Source organism: Artemia franciscana, chromosome 1 (assembly GCF_032884065.1).
Source record: "Artemia franciscana chromosome 1, ASM3288406v1, whole genome shotgun sequence".
Taxonomy (NCBI): Eukaryota; Metazoa; Arthropoda; class Branchiopoda; order Anostraca; family Artemiidae; genus Artemia; species Artemia franciscana.
Genome location: NC_088863.1, coordinates 40,110,130 through 40,132,196, shown reverse-complemented (window position 1 = coordinate 40,132,196; position 22,067 = coordinate 40,110,130). Strand labels below are relative to the sequence as shown.

At 35.7% G+C, this 22,067-nt stretch overlaps 1 protein-coding gene across 1 annotated transcript in view; it reads left to right on the top strand.

Moving 5' to 3' along the window:
- The window catches only part of LOC136029564 (4-aminobutyrate aminotransferase, mitochondrial-like), a 121,659-nt gene that overhangs the window by 96,199 nt on the left and 3,393 nt on the right, over positions 1 to 22,067 (top strand). Inside the window, exons 8-10 of the mRNA XM_065708053.1 lie at positions 5,311 to 5,468; positions 7,948 to 8,062; positions 13,820 to 13,973. Of these exons, the coding sequence (XP_065564125.1) occupies positions 5,311 to 5,468; positions 7,948 to 8,062; positions 13,820 to 13,973 (427 nt within the window). The remainder of the gene's footprint in view (positions 1 to 5,310; positions 5,469 to 7,947; positions 8,063 to 13,819; positions 13,974 to 22,067) is intronic.

Genomic DNA, 22,067 nt, shown 5'->3' with positions numbered 1-22,067 from the left:
TTTCTTCACCATAGTCGAAAAACCTAATAACTATATTTTTGGGGACGACTTACTCCCCCGCAGTCTCGTGGGAGGGGCTGCAAGTCACAAACTTTGACCTGTGTTTACATACAGTAATGGTTACTGGGAAGTGTACAGACGTTTTCAGGGGGATTTTTTGGTTTGGGGGGGGGAGTACGTGGGAGGATCTTTCCATGGAGGAGCTTCTCATGGGGAAAGAGACTTTCAATGAAGGGGGCGCAGAATTTTATAGCGTTATTAAAAAAAAACAATCAAAAAATAAATATGAAAAGTTTTTTCTACTGAAAGTTAGGAGCAGCATTAAAACATAAAACGAACAGAAATTATTGCGCTATGAGTGGTTTACCTCCTAGTAATACCTCGCTCTTTACGCTAAAGTATTTTTAGTAATTTCAACTATTTATTCTACGGCCTTTATGATTCAGGGGTCTTTCTTAAGGAATTGGGACCAAATTTAAGCTTTAGTGTAAAGAGCGAGGTATCGACGAGGGGTGAACCCCCTCAAATACGCAATAAAAACATACGAATGTAGAAGTTCGTTACGTAAGTTAATTCGTAAGTTACGTAAAAATTGGTGGGCGACTAGGCCTCCTCCCTCGCTCCTTTTTTCTCAAAATCTTCCGATTAAAGCTATGAGAAAGCCATTTAGCCAAAAAAAAAAAATTAATATGCAAATTTCGTTTTAATTATTTATGTGCGGAGAGCCAAGATCAAAACATGCATTCATTCAAAAACGTCCAGAAATTAAATAAAAAAACTAGTTTTTTTAAATGAAAGTAAGGAGCGGCATTAAAACTGAAAACGAACAGAAATTACTCCGTATATGAAAGGGGCTTTTCCTCCTCAACGGCCCGCTCTTTACGCTAAAGTTTTTTACTGTTTTAAAAAGTAGAGTTAAGAGAAAGAATCAAACTTTAGCGTAAAGAGCGGGGCGTTGAGGAGGAAAAGTCTCTTTCATATACGGAGTAATTTCTGTTCATTTTCAGTTTTAATGTCGCTCCTTACTTTCATTTAAAAAACTTGTTTTTTTATTTAATTAGGGAAGGATGGGTAGGACTGATGTTTTTAAGAATCTGGGTATAATTTCCAAAGAAGAAGGATACCTTCTGTCGAAGCGTGGAGGGTGGGAGCTGGTTAAAAAATTTTGGAAAAATTAATGATGGTTTTGTTAATTACTGATTAGTGTTTGAAGACCTTCGATGGGAGATTTTTTCACAGATACGGTGCACTGAGTAAAGAGGGAGGAATGATTCTTACAATTTTCGTCTTTTACAAACTGGTGTGATTCTCTTACTGGGGGTAGACAAAAAGAAGGAGACACCTTAACATGAGTGTCAGCGCAACCAAAACAGCGACCACAGGAAAAAAAACTACAAATATTTACATGATTGAAATTGCACTCGAGCTGACTATATTTTGTCAAAGATAAAATATGTACATGCATTCAACAGACTGTTGTGATTATATCTACAATTATCAGTTAAGAATTGTTTTATAAACTTTGAAGGAAATGTCACTTCGGAAAGGCCAGGGCTCAGCAACTTTTCGTCATTATTAGCAATGTTTTCTTTTTTGTAAGCTTTTAATGGATGCATAAATAATTGATTTTTCATCATCGTTATGATTTAGACAAGACTATCGGTAACCTTCTCACTAACCTGACTGGACACTGGTTGAATTTTTTAGTTCTTTGGATGAATTGGACTGGGTTATTTGCTCAGCCAGATTAGTTACTGCTGAATTATTAGCATCCACTGAGGGGACGCCATTGCTTGCCGGGAAGGGAGGGGGAATGTCGTTGGGATTAATGATTAAAAAGGATAAGTCTGGATAATTAATTCCTAAAGCCACGACAACTTGTGTGAGATTTTAAGATTTTATCGTGGTAAATTCCGTCTGGCATGCCTTAACTAGCCCTAGGGGGAGCTGGCTCTTAGAGGGCGAATCTCATGTTGAATCTCTCATTCTGACATGTTGCATCGTAGGCAGGCGGGTTTAATTTTGTCTGAACTGACACCCCTTGTGAAGTGGGGTGAAAGTTATCATTGGGGTTGCTGAGAGTAAAAAAGGGGTCTACGAAAATTGGATTTATGCTTTGTGTCTGACATGTCACTTGCAAAGGGGGGGAATGTTTCTTAGTAATGGAGGTTGGGGGAAATGAATTCAACCTCTATGAAAAGAGGGTCAGTGGGGATTCGGTATTAATCCCCATGATGGTACTGAGCATCCTAAATCTTGGATCCATAGACGGATGGGTGCGAAGAGAAGATAAAAACAGGTGACTCTAAGGGGTTTACCTGCATGCTAGAAGTATCCTTAGAAGAACAGTTGAGACACGACCAATTTTCATTCAATTTTACTATATTGATTTGATTTCAGCACTTTAATTTAATTTTCATTGGAGCGTTAATTTGAGCATACTTTTCAGCTCCAGAATGAAAAAAGTTGCACCTTCCTCATTTAACTGAATTAGAAAACACTCTTAATCTGCATTCAGGGCTAATTCTTGTCTAACCATTTTGTATACGAAGAGGTTAACAAACTAATTATACTCTGGTAAGGCACAAGGTTTCAACAGGTGAAATAAAATCTTCTCTAGGCGTTGTTTGAACCTGCCATTTACTCTTTAAGTTGTACCAAAAAGTTATCCCCAGCTCGAATATTTTACAGAGTTCAAGGTTGAAAACGGTTGGATCGATAGAAAAAGAGTGCCCATTGACTCGGATTTAGTTATAATATATTAAAGAATACTGATTGAGTTCTCTTAATGTTTAATTTTCTTTGATTCTCTCGATTTAACGCTCTTTACAAGTTTGTTGGTTGTCATTTTAGCACCGTTGAGATCGCCAGGACACGTTCTGCCAATGAAAGATGGCAGATTGCCAAAGACTGTCCTTGTTGGCCAACCGTCTAGGGTCAAACGAAACTTGTTATCCCCGAATGGGGCTGGAGGAGGTTGTAAGGAAAGATTTATGGAAGATGAGACTTCTTGGGAGAGCGTAAAGAGGGAGATTTTGAATAGATTGAGATGGGAGATAGCGTATGTAGCTGTATTAACCTCAGGGGGTACGTTGCGGCAGTGAGTTGTCAGTAATAGTGGTAATATATAATACACGTTTTCAGTACAGTCCTTTACAGTTAAAGAGTGATGAATGTGGTCCACGTGTCCCACAGTCATTTTGACGAAGTAACCACCCGGTTCAGCTATTTTTGACCAGTTTCGGGTATATCCGGGAAAGGGAAGGGTGTCACTCCTGAAGTGTTTGTCTGACTCGTAAAAAGATAACAAAAGTGAATATAAACAATTTTTTTATGCGTTTCTTAATGAATTTTTTTGTAAGCCCCCCTCCCTGAAGAAAAATCCTGGGTACGGCCCTGAACAGTGTGCTTGTGCACTGTGAAGACTTTAGAAACTTTCCAACATCTCAGGGTCTAAACAAACGTCCAGTGAATTCCTGATGTTTTTGGTAGTCAATCTTCTTTTTCTTACTTTCCTTTCAAGTTACTTAATGGTTTTTAATGGGTGTCACACTTCAGGTAGATTGCGACTTTTCATGTGTGAAAATGTGGATATAAGCCCTCCACCCCTTCTCCTTGATGAATAAAATAAAATAGGAAAAATGTCAAAATCTACGACAAGTTCAGTTGATCGCACAGTATTTAGAAACAGCCATTTTACGTTTAATCACCCCTAGTCCTGTGGTAATGCTCAACTGCTTCGGGTGTGGCTAGCGTTTGATTCCCATAAGGTGTATCTTTTTGTTTTTGAATCTGACATTTTTGTTGCGTTTTATCCATCGAGAAGAGGGAGAGGCAACCTGTAGTCAAAAATTGTATACACATTAGAAAAGCCATATTTTCATTCAATATGAAGCCTGGTGCCCGTTGAAAACTTTGCGGTAATTGAAGAGGAGCGTAAAAAATATGTTTCTTTTTCGTTAAATGTAAATACACATATCTATTCTTGTCCCTTAATAACAGAGAAGTTGATAAACTTATAGTCAAAGTTAGTATATCTGTGAAAAGTCAAGCTTTCTTTCTATCTAAATCCTGAAACCCTATAGAAAACATGTAGAGCTTAAGAATAAAAAGTAAGAAAATGAATGTTTATTGATCATAGAAGATAACAGAATTTACAATTTTGGGGTGTTTGGTACAGTTCCTAAAATCTTCACAGGGCGCAAATGCACTGACCTATTATAGCAAGACCGGGAGGCTACGCAATGGAAACTTTTGGGCCATATTCATCGCCTCGAGTAATATAAAACAAATTGAACGTAAAATATTGATAAAGACAAGCTGTGTAAAATGCATATTCGCAAATACTGTTGTAATTTCATTAAGGTTATGTCAGCCAGTCATAAAAGTTTTAAGCTTGATGTATCACCTGCTGAGACTGTGTGGAAAATATTTTGAATCTAACTGAGCAGCTCAAGTACTTAGTGTAATAAGAAAATTATTAATTCTCTTGATTCTGAAATAAGACCAACAATAATGATAGGATAGAAGACGCGAAGAGATTAACATAAGTTCTATTAGAGATAGTCAGGTCTTTAGAATTTTACCAGGGGAAGGATTTCAAAATAGGTCTTTTCCCAACAAAAGAACCATGTTTATTTGGAGGATGAGAAATTTACATTGTCTCTATATTTTTGGTCCTTAAAATTTTGGTGGGAGCGCTGCTATTCACATCAACGGCCTCATAAATATCAACAGAGGATGCTTTAAAACGCACTTGTATACTCTAAAGAAAATGAATTCCAATTAGGTTTATATGCAATGAATTGGAATCGTATAGTTATGAGTTGGAAGTTGAAGCATAATGTTTTTGTCCCATACTGCTATCAACTGATTAAGGTTAATGTGATATTGTAATTAAGGGATAACTTCAATTAAAGTTCGAATAGGGATAAATCCTTTTACTAGACAGTGATAATTCACAAAAAATACTGGATGATTCGGTATTTCAATATTTATGATGCAGTATTTTTTGAATTATCACTGCCTAATAAAAGGATTTATCCCTATTCGAACTTTTATCTATCGTAATAGACAGTGTGGCTGGTCTTCGAAATTTCCTAGGGGTGAGGTGGGGGGACAAAAATACACTGAAATAATACAAGACAAAGTAAATAATAAGAGAACTGATGCGAGTTACACATCCTAATCTGGACCACGACCTCACAACTAAACAATTTCAACTTTTTTTTTTTTTTTTTTTTTTTTTTTTTTTTTTTTTTTTTTTTTTTTTTTTTTTTTACAACACTGAATGTACCACTAATTTTGCAGTACGGCTCAGCACTGTTAATCGATGAGGTGCAAACCGGAGGTGGCCCTACTGGGAAAATGTGGTGCCATGAACATTTTAATCTTGACTATCCTGCAGATCTTGTCACTTTCAGTAAAAAAATGCAAACAGGAGGCTTCTATAATCTCCCGGAGTTCAGGTTTGTTCTATCTCCTTACTTCAACATTTTGTATATTTGTTGCCTTTCATTTATTTGCTTGATAACATAAAAAACACATACTATCTACACATACTATCAGTCTTGCTGAAAAATCAGTGGGGACTACATATATAATAATAACGTTCTAGTTTATCTGTATATCCGGTGCTTAGTTGCTACCATTGTTCCAAGCTTACTTAATCGTTACTGTTTGGCTTCATCTCTCATGCAATTCACATCCACCCTAGTGACCATTGTCAGCTACAATGGTATTTAAGCCAATAATAATTTCTGTCGGCTGCACCAAAAATAGTTCCGGGATTGTTCTTCCAAAAAAAAAATAAAAAAAAAATAAATAAATTATTTCAATTTCTGCAAGAAAAAATATCATTTAAATTGTGAGATATGTATGGGCTTCTATCTAGTTCTTGCTATCGGGAGAAAATCTGGAAACTTCCATGTATCTCAAAATCTGAATAGGATATATAAACGCAAATTTCACTAATCGATCAGGGGCGTTTCGTTCAAAAAGATGGGTTGTGAACACGTCTTTGAAAAAATAGCACATAACACCTTATGAATTACTTCAGTCGTTGTGTTTACAGGGTCCCGTGTCTACAAGCCTGAAAAAAAAGTGTCAGTTGTGCAAAGAGATTTGTAAGTGAATAAAAGTACCAAATTACTTTAGTTTCTCATAGAATTTTAGTTGTATTTTAACAGTTGTATATCATGCCTGGTAAAAAAAACTCTTGAAAAATTTAGAAATTGGTATTTCATTTTCGCAGACAATTTATGTACTTTTCTACTCCTAAAACAGCATCCAATTTTTTGGGTGGATTTTCTGTTCTGAGTAAAGCCTATTGTTTCAAAATTTTACAAATACAGAGCAATATCAAAAGTAAGTTTGTTTGACCTAGAATCTACAAAGACCGGAAACATATTAGCTGAAGTAATAAGAAATCCTTCATTGACTGTGAATTTTGACCGAATTCTCAAGTGGTCTGTATTACTATTAAGGATGCCCAAAAGAAATATCGTGGGAGCAGCTGTCCATGCCATGTAAGATCAAAATGCACGAGCTTTATAATTTTGAATATTAAAAAAATAGTGGCACTTTTCTTACAAGCACGCAGTTTTTTTTTTTACTTTTATCCTTCCGGTAAAAAATTGGTATTTAATCAGGTGACCTTAGCTAATGATGCCTGTTATAGCTATTGCTAAAGATTTTGAAAGATATAGAAGAAGGACCAGTTTATTTATCCTTGTGCTAGATGAATATTTTACCAATTTTATAGAGGATTTAACTTCAACATTAATCTTTAGAGATGGCTTATGGCTGCTCTGTTGTTTGTAAACCTTGTTCTTTCGAAATAACTATTAATATTTCGTTTCATTTTTCATTTTTATTTCTACTACTGCACTATTTTATATCATTCAGTAGTCAACTCTTTTAACTTTATTTTTTCTCCTCACTGTTCTTTTAGGACTTTTTCTTCATTCCTTTTTTCCTGTTTCTGTCACTCGTTAATTTGGATATTAAACTAATAAACTGAAATTTTGAAACTTTTTAATTTTGTTTTAGTTCGAGGTATCTTTTAGCCATTTTTTATATCACCGCCGGTAGTTTGTGGTAGATTATATAAGGCTTAGTGCACCGTTTTGATGGCAGTGCTACCTACTTATGAAAAAACGTAGTTTTATACTTAAAATTGTACAGATGGCTCTATATTTGCCTGTAATGACTCAAAATAACCTACCTAGAGTTTGGTCACTAGATTTGAGATGGTAAAGCCTATTTCGATGATTAAACATTTATTGAGATTTGTTATTTCAGGTAAAGCACTGAATTGTGCGTGTCAGTGGGTGCTAACTACACACAGATGCACTTTCCAGACTAATTCAGACAAAGATATCTATCGTGGACATCAAATAAAAAGGGCAATAGAATCAAAAGTAAAAAATTCATCTTCTTTTTTTTGCAATAATTATTCAATATGAGCCCTAATTGCACCACTTTTTTATTTCATTTTTCTTTCCGCCCAGCTGGCTTATAAGTTGGGAGGCCTAGCATTGCAGGGTAAACACATTTTACCTTTTTTTATTTTAAATTCCTTTGACTACTTCTATTTCCTTTGAAAATGAACATTTGACTTCTCAGTCCGGCTTGGTGGAGCTCCCTGGTGCCATTAAAATAAGTACCATTGGCGTGCTAGTCACGATATGACGCTTAACCTGAATCAGGATTATAAAACCCTGAATCTTGCAGATAGACGTAAAAGTAGATAAATACTAGAACATGAGGCATTCATATGAGAATACCATCGTCACTTTATATACAATTTTGTTTCTAAATCTGATAATATTCAACCATCAACCTGCCGCACACGAATAAGGTATATGTTAAGACATTACTAGCTCTTAATTGTTATGGAAATTAAGCGCTTTAAAAGAAGTTAATATTTGCTTCATTTTGTGATAGAGCACCACAAGCCTACAGAGTTTTCAACACTTGGATGGGTGAACCGTCGAAGATTCTACTCCTCGAAAAAATTATTGCCATTATTAAAAGGGATAATCTTCTGCAGAATGTCCAGGTAAGAACGGGTTGAAACTATTTCTTGATTTCTATTTTTTCATTAACTTTTACAGTCTAGTTACAGTTTATTATAGACAAGTTTAAAAACGGATACCATTTTCGTTGTTACACCCAATGTTATTCTGTCTCTGTATTATCTTTCTTTTTTTGTCCCCCCCCCCCCCCTTTTCTTTTGCTGTGTATCATATTTTAGTTTTTGCATCTAGTCATAGTCGCGTTAAAAACTAATGTTTTTATTTTCAAAAAAAACATACTATTTGCAAGATTTAAGTTCTAGAATGTTGTCTTGATAAAAGTTGTGATAGACTTCAATTTTTAACAATTCCTTTATCTTATTCTGAGTCTTGTATTTTGGTTGGTTTATCTGAAATAAATTTATTCTGCTTCTAACATTGCCTCAAAAGGGAATGGAGGAGGATAATAAAAGAAGGCATGCTATGAAAGTAATCACAATGTGAGTAAGAGCCATTGGCTACCTAACGCTCCAACTTTGGAGATAAATGTTTCGGTGAGTTACCACCGTGTGATTTATAATAGGTTACATACAGAATGAGTTTTGTGAGCTCTATATACTTTTTCTTTCATGACACCAGTAAATATTTTGGAGGTGTCTTTCTTCAGCCTTTTTTGTCACTCTGCTTTATCACGCGACTGCATTGCCGCTTGTGGTGCTTGTACTGTAAATATTTCTGTTTTCTCCAATTCGTTGGTACGTAATGTAATCATTTTTCTGTATTGTCTTGCCTCTGTATTCGCCTGATAATTCCTTTGTACCGCTTGTTGATTGAAGCTTAGTTCTAGTTGTTTACTAGGAAAAACTGAGTGAATGTTTTGGACCTAGTACGCGTCGACACCGAGCCTGGACCCGCCTAGTTTTTGCAAAGAGTCGGCTCTTTTCTAATTTGATTCTAAACTTAACTTCTTATTCTTCTGCATGGTGACAAGACTTAATTCATTTTTACTCTGATTCGGTGTGCAGCAGTACAGTAAAATTTCCATGTTTCAACTCAGCCCGTTTTTTCAATGGATTTAGTCTGCAGCTAAAAGCTACATTTTCTTGGCAACAATTTAAAAATAATATTCTTTTTTGTACCAAGTTTCTACAGGTCACCATTTGTCCTTCCACTGCAAAATTGAAAATATCTGTATCATTCTAGTTCAAACTATGTGCAACATGCCTACCCTTAATAAAAGGAAAGGATGTATTATTCTGGTTTTAACAAGGTATAACTTCCCCATTTTTTTAAAATAAAATAGCTGTGATGACTTAATCCTTGCATAACCTGGGGCTCTTGCGCCTGGGGCTGTGTGCTTGATCTCCCCCTCCCCTGAAAAATAACATTTTGCAGTTTTCTACCATTCTTAGTGCAATGTCTCTGTGGATTTCGGTCTGATCCAATGTTGAGGGCTGGTTGCCCTCTGATCAGGTTTGCCCTTGTTAGAGCAGTAGAATATTCTGTTTCTTATCGAATTATTCCCCTTTCAAGTTTTTACCCTTATCCATTCTGTACACAGTGGCTAACGCTACTGCGTTGACATTGATTCAAGTATTTTTCCTACGCCAATTTTAAACATGACTCAGTTATTGCTTTATGAAATGGTGGTTCATCGAATGATCCCTGTTGTCTGTGTTTGGCAATCTTCTCATTTTTTTAAGACTCTACTTCTTCGTTTTCTTGCATTTCTGGGGTACTAAATTTTTGTAAAATGATTTTTAGTTGGGTTTTCCTGTGAAACACAAAACAGAGCATACTTGTTCAACCTTTTTTGAAATTTCTGGATTCAGATATAAGGTCAGGATCGATCCCTTCTGCTTTATTCATGTGATTTCTTAAAGATTACCGATTCTTGTCTAACGTAACTTTTTTTTATCAAAGTTCACGCACTTTGGCCCAAGAACAAGTCCGTTGTCTTGTTTTAATTATTATTTATTTGGTAGAATAACTTTTGTTGTTCTGACTTTCCATTCACCGTCAGTAGTTGACTATAGTGTCTCAAAAGGTGCAATCTTAGGGAAAAGAGAAAGATATATTTGACTGTAGTCATCCTTTAAAGCTTTTAACAATATTTTACCTTCATTGGATGCTTTTGTCTCTTTTGCTGATAACAGCTCGCTACGCAATTCTGGAAGAACAGTGTCCAAGTATCACTCTTAGAGATATGATCAGTAACTTTATGTTTCTGAATCAAATGAGAATTTGATTGTCATCTTTCAGTCTTCCTATACACTCTGAGGTATCGATTAATGCGCGAAATTACTGGGTACTACAATTTAGGGTACCTCCAAAGTTCATATTAATTTTTTCTTTTTTTTAGTGAGACTGTTCTTCAATGAGGCCTTACTATTTCTCCATTCTTTGGAGGGACTGTCATCCTGGCCTAAAGCCATGCTTACAAGTCCCTTTTCCATTATGTATGATTATTTGGCATTGTAATCTGGAAATTTTGTCTTTTGGGAAAACATTGATTGAGCAAACTGAAGGAATTCCAAAGTCTTGGTATAATAAGGAAGCTTAATTTTTTGTTGTTCTGGGTCAATTCCGAGAATTCTATATCTCTGTTTAATTCTGTCATCAGTTTCTTATTGCTCAACTCTTATTGTCTGATGAATGTCAAGTTTTTTCTTTTTTTAAATCTTTCAAAGGTTTGTGGTGAAGTAAAACATCTTACCACGGAAACCAATCGTTTGACCATTAAACCATCAATTGTTCTGGAACAGTGGTTTTCAAATTAAAGTGGTTCTAGGACCACAGTGTGCTTTTACTGGGACTGTAAAATAACACATGCTTTTACTATTGTTTTAGTGCTATTGTAATTACTGCAGGAAACATTTCTTGCGATATCTGTCTCTTGGTATATCGTTTGATTAAATTGCCCATTTGTACTCCATTAGTTATCTGACTTTGGAGTATAATTTACTCCATGAATATTTCAATGATTTGATTAAAATTTGAGATGCAAATATGTTTTTTCTTAAAAGAATTTTGTAGGATTGATCAAACTGGCACAGTCCTATTCTGATGGTTTAAAAAAGTCCTGTGAGCGATGGATCTCTTTTAAACCACCTATAAATGGGATGGATTCCTTCCGTGCTACTTACTTTCAAAATAAAGCCTTAGACTGATCAGTCACAACAAAAGACGCACGAGCTGCATTGGCAAAAAAACAACAACAAAAACTAAACATATAAAATCAGGCAAAGCCTCAGTCTATCCCATAAAAGAGTTTCAATATTTTTTTTTTAGTATTTATTGAATCAATAATTTTTTTGCAATCAAATTTTCACCAAGAATATTTTACATATACAACTTCTTTAAATGTGTTTCGTGCCGTACTTTAGTTATGTGGTTACTCTTTGGAAACTAGTTCGTGGCCTCGGTTTTTATAAAACAATGCTGATTTTCACTGAAAGGATCCTAATCCGTCAAATAACTTTAAACGGACCGCTATGAGAACACATTTTGAAAAGTTTGAGCAACGCTCATCTAGAATCCCTTCATATTCTCTCACATCCATATTCCCATGATCTTCCTGAGGCCCTTAGGTGAACTCAGTTTCTTATATCTGATCAGCCTACTTACCATGTTTATAATTCAAATAATTTTAAAATCCTCATACTTTCGTCAGGTATTCATCCTTTGAATACCTGTCGAGTTTTTAGGAACACTCTACTGGGGTTGGTTTGAAAACGTCACTCATTTGGAAACACTCAAAAAATGTTAAACTTTTGGTTTACGTGTGATTTTTATTCATTATTATTGCTATTAGTTTTGCGCCTTTCCTTGTTTTGTTCTGATGCTCTTTTTATTAAGTTTTATGTTTCCTTTAGTTTCCTTTATTAAGTATTCTTAAATCTTTATTGTTGTTATGAAATGTTGGCCTTCCTTTTTTTGACTCCTGCCCTATTTGCCAGCCATTAAGTCTTGTGGGCGGCAATGTGGGCCAGAGTTTTTTGCTTTGTTACTTGTATCTATTTTCAAACAGTTCGTGGTAATGAACTGTAGTAAGGAGCGACCCGGCTCAATAGTAAACGAAACTCTAAAAAACGGAATTTCGATGCTAAAAGATATATCAAAAGAATTGGACTTTTATGCTGATTTTAAATATATAAGTTTCATCAAATTTAGTCTTTGTTATCAAAAGTTACGAGCCTGAGAAAATTTGCCTTATTTTGGAAAATAGGGGGTAACACCCCTAAAAGTCACAGGATCTTTACGACAATCGCACCATCGCATTCAGCGTAGCAGAGAACCCTATAGAAAAAACTTCAAGGTCCAATCTACAAAAATGTGGAATTTCGTATGTTTTGCCAGAAGACAAATCACGGGTGCGTGTTTATTTGTTTGTTTTTTTGTTTTGTTTTTTTCCCAGGGGTCATCGTATCGACCAAGTGGCCCTAGAGTGTTGCAAGAGGGCTCAATCTAACGGAAATGAAAAGTTCTAGTGCCCTTTTTAAGTGACCAAAAAATTGGAGGGCACCTAGCCCCCCTCCCACGCTCATTTTTTTCCCAAAGTCAACGGATCAAAATTTTGAGATAGCCATTTTGTTCCGCATGGTCGAAAACCATGATAACTATGTCTTTGGGGATGACTTACCCCCCCACAGTCTCTGGGGACGGAAATGAAAAGTTCTAGTGCCCTTTTTAAGTGACCAAAAAATTGGAGGGCACCTAGCCCCCCTCCCACGCTCATTTTTTTCCCAAAGTCAACGGATCAAAATTTTGAGATAGCCATTTTGTTCCGCATAGTTGAAAACCATGATAACTATGTCTTTGGGGATGACTTACCCCCCCACAGTCTCTGGGGGAGGGGCTGCAAGTTACAAACTTTGACCAATGTTTACATACAGTAATGGTTACTGGGAAGTGTACCGACGTTATCAGGGGGATTTTTTTGGTTTGGGTGTGGGGTTCAGGGGAGGGGGCTATATGGGAGGATCTTTCCTTGGAGGAATATTTCATGGGGGAAGAGAAATTCAATGAAAAGGGTGCAGGATTTTCTGGCATTACTATTAAAAAAAAAAAAACAATGAAAATATAAACATGAAAAAGTTTTTTCAATTGAAAGTAAGGAGAGGCATTAAAACTTAAAACGAACAGGGATTATTACGCATATGAGGGGTTCTAAAAATACTTTAGCATAAAGAGAGAGGTATTTAGGAGGAGATAAATGCTTCGCTCTTTATGCTAATACACCCCGCTCCTTGCGCTAAAGTTTGATTCTTTCTCGCAACTCTACTTTTTAAAACAATAAAAAAGTTTAGCGTAAAGACCGGGGTGTCGAGGAGGAAAAGCCCCTTGCATGTACGGAGTAATTTCTGTTCGTTTTAAGTTTTAATGTCGCTCCTTACTTTCATTTCAAAAAACTTGTTTTTTTATTTAATCTAATAAAGATCTGGAAATCTACCCAGTTATGTTTGCCAACTTTATCCCCTTCTGAAGTGTTCAGTTTTTATATTATAACAAGTATGCACAAAGCAGCTATGGTGTGGGCTGTTTCGTTATATTATTTTGTATCGTGTAATCATTTTTATGTGTGTATACCAATTAAGTGGATAAATTAGTCGAGGCTGTTTGCCATGTTTTTCGTGCCGCATTTTGGTTAGTCGTTTCTTGGGATTACTAATTAGGGCATTTAGAAATTCAATACTAAGGCCGCTGTATTTAATTTTTATTCCAACATTTTACAAGGTCCACAAATGTGTTTCGAGGATTTCTGAAGATTATAGAGTTTTTTTGTTTTTGTTTTTTTGTAGGCATGTGGTGAAAAGCTAATGGCCGGGTTAAGCGACTTGGGAAAGATTTATCCTCAACATATTTCATCTATTCGTGGCTTGGGAACATTCTGTGCTTTTGACGCCTCTTCACCTGAAAAGAGGGATAATATTTGCGCCAATCTGCGCATGCAAGGTAATTATTAGTTTCCTCCAGTTGTTTGATTATTTCTATTTAAAAAGAAAAAGGAAAGAAAGGGCCAAATAAACTGTGAGAAAACAAAGTGATTTCTGATTGCATGATAAGAGACAGTGGTTTAACATTACCTATAAAAAAGAGCCATTTGTCTTCAATCTTTATTTTTTACCTGGGCACTTTGTAGGGAACAGGTGATAGTAGAATCTTGGGAGGAGGCTCATTCATCTGGAAACTGAAAGTTCTAGTGCCGGTTTCCGTGCCTCTTTTGCTAAGGGACAGTTAGTTCTTCCATCGAAATCCCTCCAGACATCCGGTCAAAATTTGGGATAACCAGTTTTCCAGAATTGTTGAAAGGCCCGATAAAAATGCCTCTGGGGTGACATGATCCCCACATCCTCTAAAGGATGTAGGACGTGAATTATACTAGTCATTGATTCTTTACAGATAGGTTTATAACGGGAAGATGGAGGATTTTTTATTTTGCGCGTTCAATTGGCTCGAAACTGTCAAAGCTCGAAACTCTGAGCCAAGAAGATCAAGCATTTTGTTCAGGGAGAGTGGAGGGCATACAGAGGTCTGAAAATGGGCCAAAAAACTTGCAGGTTGAAACATATAGCCGTAAGGGCTAGACCTAAGATTAACCTTATGTACAAGACAAATTTTAATTTGATGATCCACCCCCGTCTCTATTTCGTAAGTTGTGCAGCAATAAAGCCGAAATCTTTGTCTCCCGATTGGCTTGCATCTGTCAAGGATTGTTGCCTGGGTTAAGGGGCCGCAAATTATGTTTGAAAGGTGAGAGTGTATGGGGCCTGGAAATGGGCCATAAAACTATTTGTCCCTCATTGGTTTGGAACCTGAAATATTTGATTCCGTATGTAGTGGAATGTGGCCTGTTCTCAAAATATGATTTATATTAGGTATACTTGAATGAAAGCTCTAAAATTCTTCGTCGGTTCAAAAATGACGCAAGTTCAAGCTGCGATTATTTGAATCTACTAAAGATGCAAAACTAAGCTTAATCTTGTCAAGTCTGAAATAAATCCTCTCAAGTCTTAAATACTGAGAAAAAGCAATAAAAAAGGGTGTTTGAGACAGAATTCAGATAATAACTTGAGATCATTCTGGCCGTATCGATTAGTGATGACTGAAAATGGGTGTCAAATTTGTTTCCTCTCTGGCTGTTTGCATCCTTTTACACGACAAGTACCCAGTGACAAGGGAACCACCATTAAGACAAAACAAAAATAAGAAAACAAATCGAGTTGTACTGATTCGTGACGCCTGTTATTTATTTAAACAAACAAGCTATTACAACAAGATAGAACATGTACGAAAGTATAACAGTTCAAGATAGGGATGAAACCTTTTAATTGACAGTGAACAGAAAAAAAAAAATTTTAACTGGATATTTCGAACACATATACAGTGTTCATCATCAGCAGTAAAACTCAAAACGAAGTTATCTAGCACATGTACAGACTGTTTTAATAAAATAGAGGATCAATATAAATATGTTTTCAAGTCAATCTGAAGGGTGACTTCAGACCCATAAAAGACCAGAAACAACGTAGATTTTCGATCCATATGAATAAGAATTTTAGGGGGCCACCACCCTTTAACCCTCTGAAGGCCATAGGTTCATTTGCAGAATACTTACAATAAAACGTATCTTAAACAGTTCCTCTTCTACCATTATAATATTGAAAAGTCATTCATTAATTTGTAAACTCAAACTATTGCTTTCAGAAACTAAATACATTGCTTCGAGACTGGCAGATACTCATTTGAAAAGTTTTGTTTAGGCCTCAATTTTATATTTATTTGTAAAAAATAGAATAAAAAGAAAGCTTTGAGAAAAGTGTCTTTTCAGAATAATGAAATCAAATTGAAATTCGCAAATGTAATTTTTCTAAGCTGTATTTTTTCTTTCTTATAATCTTAATTATGATCGTAGTTTTTTATGCTTTTGATATTTTGACAAAGAAAAAACACACTGTTAAAAATCCATACGGTTTTCAGTAAAGCATGAATGACGCTCTGGCCTTTAGAGGGTGCCTTGTTTGCTCATTTCAATGTCTGTTCGTTTTAGCTCTCATCTATTAATCTGTAGCAGTATCGGCCATCTTTATATTTGATGAGATTATTAATTTTAACTTCTTTTTTCTTGGTTTTATTCATATGCGCCTTTTTTTTTTCTTTTTTTATTACTGATAAATCATAGCGGGTATTATTTATGCAGTGCCTGATACGTTAGTTTTTAGCTAATGATGTTTGCACAAGAGCACTTAATTAACAGATTCCAGTGAAAAAACTAAAGCTAAGGATTTTAGTTTGTTATATATAGTGAAGTTGCTTTTCGGGATTGTTTTCCCTCTTGTTTTAAAACCATTCAAATGTTCTGTTGCTAATAAATTAATTTATGCGTATTTAGAATCCCCATAAGGAATAGAATCTTTTGATATATGTATTTTACTCAAAATTCTGTTTTATACAGTTTCAGAACGACTGCTCTTTACTTACCGTTTATTATCATTAGCAGTTTGAACAGTTATATATCCTCAAGGATATAAATACATAAATTTTTGTATCAATCTGGAGTTGGAAAAACTTCTTCTGAAAGGTTTAAAGACATGTTGAATATGATTGAGGAATCTTCCATCAAGATTCCAGAGTCTTGTAGGAGTAGTTACCTATTTATCCAGAATTTACGTTAATTTTCTTTTGTCAATAGGTTTGATCGACAACTCAACTGTATTTTATATCTTTAAAGTGGGGATGAAAGCAGATTCTCGTTATCATAGCGCCGTTTACGTGAGGTTTTGTCTCTTATGTTTGTTGGCAAGGGTTGTTATTTACTTCAATCTGCTCAGTATTATCAACGCTTTGAAATGTCAAGAAAATAAATCCTTGTATTTTTCCCTTTACATAACTAACATACACGATTAGACAACTTGTTGTACCTAATTTTCAGGATGATTTTTATTATAATGTGAAGAAAACATGTCAAAATTTAGTGCATGACCCTCTTTTTCCAGAGACAGTTCCCTCCCCCATCTAATCCGAAATTATTACTTATTAGGAACCATCTTGATTCTAAATGGTTTAACCTTATTTTTATCGTATTGTTTCTGTAAAGTCATAATTGGCGAGATAGGTTAATATCATTGTGAAATATGACCTTATTCTCTGACATCTGATATGTTCTGGAGATTGAATAAATAATCTTTAATCGTATCAAGGTTGTTCAAGTGATTCAAAAATGATTGGATTAAAGTAAAATGTGATATTTTACAAAAAAACTACTTTTTTTGTGTTTGTATACTTCAACGAGGGTCAAAATGCCGGGGAATGGAAATTTTAAAATGAAGAATCGTTTTGTATAGTCTAAGACCTAAACCATGATGTTTAGAGTCCCACATATTGAAAACAGTTTTATAGTATGGGGATCAAACTCTAAAGTGCAATTTTTTTAGTGAGCTCCGTGTTCATTCTTAAATCCTCTGCTAATAATGCCATGAATACTGTAGGGTATTAAGTTGATACTTTCAGGGCATGTTCAGGGGAATATTGGAATAGATGAAAAGACGCTATTTGCATCCAGGTTGTCAAAAGGGCATATTAGCAATACCTCATGAATGGCTTTGGCTATTTAGTTGAAACTTTCAGGGAATGTTGATGTGGATTTTGAACTAACTAAAAGGATACTGTTCGCAGCCAGTTGGTCAAGAGGACGTGTATGTAATACCTCAGAAACGATAATAATAATAATTTTTTATAACCCACATCCTAAAAAAATATATGACACTCGTGGAATTATTCGAAGAAAGAAAAAAAAGTACCAGCAACGAAACTAAACACAAAAAAATAAACATCAACCAATAAAATACTAAGAGCAATTACGCCAAAAGACTTATAAGGCAATCGTCGCACCTTAGCTTAAGTGTAGCAACCTTTGCAAGCTTCACACTTAGCCTGTTTGAAAGAACAGGTTGTTTATTTGGCTATTTATTTTTTCTCTAACAAAAATCAAAACAGCAATGTGGAGCACAAATGACAATAGAATGAACAGAAATTAACATAAAAATGACTGCAAACGCTATAAAAAAAAATCTCCTTTTGGAAAAATGCAAAAGAAGGTCATGCTCAGAAACGAAATTCAAAGTTCTCACACATAGAGCTTCATTAAGACCATTTCTTTTAGATGGTATATCAGTAAGGTTCATTTTGTCCATTAATTCACTGTTTCGGTACCATCATGGTAAATGTTGCAAAAAATTACAGTGTCCGAAATATGCCACACTTGGGGAACTAAAACTGGAGTACAAACTACAAAAACCCTTTCGATTATATCTTCCTTTGTTGGGAGAAATTTTCCCATAGCCTACCCTTAGGCTCTTAACTGCTATATTTGTCAGGATTGAACGCATAGAAAAAAGAAAGCCGCCAAACGAAATTTCCGGCAATGAATGCACTGAATTAAAGCAAGGAAGAGAAGTAATTTTCCATATCTAATGTGAAAAAATCTAAATTTGCGAACAAATAAACTCACATTGATAAGCGTTAATTGACAGATTAACTGAAGCAAGGTTGAGTTAAGTATAGAAAAATTCTGATCTAGGCTCCTCAGCATATACAATGTATGACAAATCAACTTTACCATAAAACACCGAAACTTGGCGAGATCGTAGGCATTAAACTAATACACATTTACGTATACTGGGAGACAAAACAGTGTTTTGAAGAATTCTTTTACAAATGGGAATGGAGTTTAAAAGCTCCCCTTACCTCAAAACTGCCAGGAGTAAATTATTTACTCCGGATAAAGCAAGGCAATGTAGGGCATTATGGTGAACAGCATAATCCAACGCTCCAGAGATATCCGCTGTTAGGCAATAAAATGGATCCTTGGTTTTAACCGCATGTTTCATAAAGTACGTGAGAATATGACGAACCTGCGAGTAGGAAAAAGCACCATCTTAACCAACCTGCAAAGATGTACAGTCTCGTTTAGAATTAGTTTCTGGTAGAAATTTATGTTTAAATACTTCGCTAAAAAAAAAAAAAAACCTAAAAAGCTAAAAAGCTAAAAATTGGCTGGTAACAACTGCGATTTTCAGGATCCTTTCCACGCTTTAGAATAGAGCTATAATTATCGATTAAACGCGTATCTGGTATAATAGATTAAGCTAGACACTCTTGGAATAGCGGTTGCAAAAGACTAAAAAAATTAGGTTAATTGAATGAAAAATGGCTTAAACAAATACCATTATTGTCCAGATTAGTGGGTTGTTTGAGTTTTGAGTACAAACCAGATATCATCCAGTGAGACGTGTAGAACATCAGATTGCCGTATATGATTTGGTAAAAATGGTCGTAATTTTGCAATAAATGCTGCTTGGGGGGGGGTCTTCTTCACAACACTAAAAACGGATTTATAGTAATTAAGAACATCAAGTAAGTTCAAATCAGAATCAGCGACTGATGTGTAGTTTTCATTATTAATTATATCCCCCAAGAAGCTTTATTTTTTGTGTCCTACGGGGTTAACGTTACAACCTACTTTTATGTTTGCACTTAGATTTCTGTTCAATTCTAAAGACAGCAATAGAAAGCGAATGACCAGGCGATTCAAAGACACTACCAAAACATTGCTTTAGACTTCAGAGGTTATACCTCAGGCTTAGTACTCCATAAAGGCTTTCTGGGACCAGACCAAATTCTCCCAACAGGCACAGCAGCATTTATATGAGCAGATATCTAGTAATAATAAGTCTTTAAATCGATACGACTAGCTTGAACAGGAGCACAAACTTGAAGCAATTGGTAAGGTACTTTAATTGCCAATAGCAATGCATTAAGAGTGGCAAAATATACCAGGATATCAACACGTCTCCAGTCATACTTTTTGAACCACTCTAGCTTTGATCAAAGAGGTTGGACTGTTGTCGGACAGAACAAAACACGGTTCAGAAACAGATAGTCATCATTAATTATTTCTTCATTGGCGTTGACGACTGAGCCGATCAATAACGCACTTCATTCGATCCTGTGATCAAGACTAGGCTTGTATCCACCTCTATCGTGAATATCTGTGAATGATTGTTTTTCCACCGCAGTATGATATCCACTGAGAAGCGAATCTTAAGTGATGTATGTATTTAATATATTTTAATTGTTGGAATGTAACATATATGGCTTTAACAATCCGCGGAAGAAAATTGCTAGATCATTGGATGGAAAGCTATTTCTTTCACTTACCTCGTGAGCAATATAATGGGGGAAAGAGATTGCTTAAGACTAGCGATATTGACCTTCGTTTGAAGGTGTGCTTGCGGAAAAATAATATCGTGAGATAACAGTTCGTCAAGCAACAGATCTTTTTCCTTAATACCGTTTGAGTTCAAATACACAAAGCTTGCATGCGTAGGGTGAATCACTTTGAGGCACTGGACATTGCTATCTTTAGCATTTCACATCTAAAGCTGTAGGACACCTGGTCTTTCCCGCAGTTTCAATATTTTGACAAGCGGTACTTGGATTGTCCTTAGTGTTCGTACGGGGGGCAAGAACGTCTGGAGCACCTTATTTTGGGGGGCTTTAGAGGGCAACTAGCAAACAAGTGAGCAGCAGATTGGCGTTGGAGACAACGGCTTGGTATTTCTTTGTACGTACTACTCAAAGAATCTCAAATACATGACGAAAACCAGAAGTAATAGCGACATCAAGGGCAACAAAGTTAAGTGACTGTAACCAGAAAGCCCAAGATAGCTCAATGTGAGTCACTATAAGAAACCCTGACAAATACTGATTTAAGGTTATCACTTGAGACACCATTGGGAATACCTCAAGTAACTCTAAGCTCTTTCTAGCCTATAATCTTTGCTTGAATGTTAGGCAGGCTAGACGAGACTGCGACGGTAAGTAATTCCGCCGAAATTTCGTTACGAGTAACGACAAGCCTGTTTATAGTAATTTTTCTTCGTTTCAAGTTTCTCTTGACTACTTCTTGTAACTCCTATTTGTTTGCGTTTTGTTTATTTATTGATAGTGATTTAAGCTCGTTTTACGCTTGAGTTTTTTCTTCTCATCTGAAGAATTAATGTAGCTCTTTAATTTTCTTTGAGAAAACTTTTTTTTGTGTAAAAAGTTTGCGTGATTGTTTGTTACTCGTTTTTAATTTACAAATTGTTTTATTGGTCTTTTTTTTTACTATTAGTAGTGATAGTCGTAATATCAGTAGTTTAGTGATCGTAGTAGTAGTAGTAGTCCCTATATCTGGTTTCCAGCAATTCTGAGACATGATAATGAAAGGTTCTGGTACGTACTAATTCTATTTCGTCTGTCGATTCGTTACCTGTTATCTCAGAATGTCTTGGGATTCACATCGGTGCTGTACCGTTACGTTTGGATGCCGGTCTGTTCAATGCTTCGTAATATTCCAATTCACATTTTACAGTCTCTTGATGTTCTCAACAGCCTTAAGACACGTCAGGTAATCAGGTAAAATACATTCCCTACCTGTGCTTTTCAACTGCTCTAGTCTCCTACTACCTTTTCTATTCCTAGTATTTCAGCCTGAAAGATCGCTGTAAGTTTACTTAAGAGATAACTTTTATCTTTCCATCCAAATAAAAGGTCTTCTAGTGTGTCACTACTCCAGTCCCTGATTTTTCATGGATTTCCAATCCATACGTACGACAGATTGTTGCTTTATTTTGCTGAGGCAGTGCAATTTCCTGCTCCTTTTCTTTTCGAGGCTACATGGCAATTTGAAATTGCCCGAAATTACAGGTGTTTATAATCTAATAATACTATCGTTGGGTGTCTCTTTCTCCCCGCACTTGAGCAATAGTCAGTTGCATGCGTCTACATGGCTTTTTGTTATCTCATTCTGTATATGCCTTTAAGTCCATTGGCTAGGAATGTTCAGTCTGGTAGCACTTTTTTTCCTTCTTCTTTTTTTGTGATTGGATTAGTGTGGAGACACTTTTGCATAGTCCCATCATAGGAATTAAATTCAGAGCCCCACGTTAGGTTGCTGCCGGTGAGTTCAAACTCTGGGTAAGCAAAGATCAACCCTACTCTCCC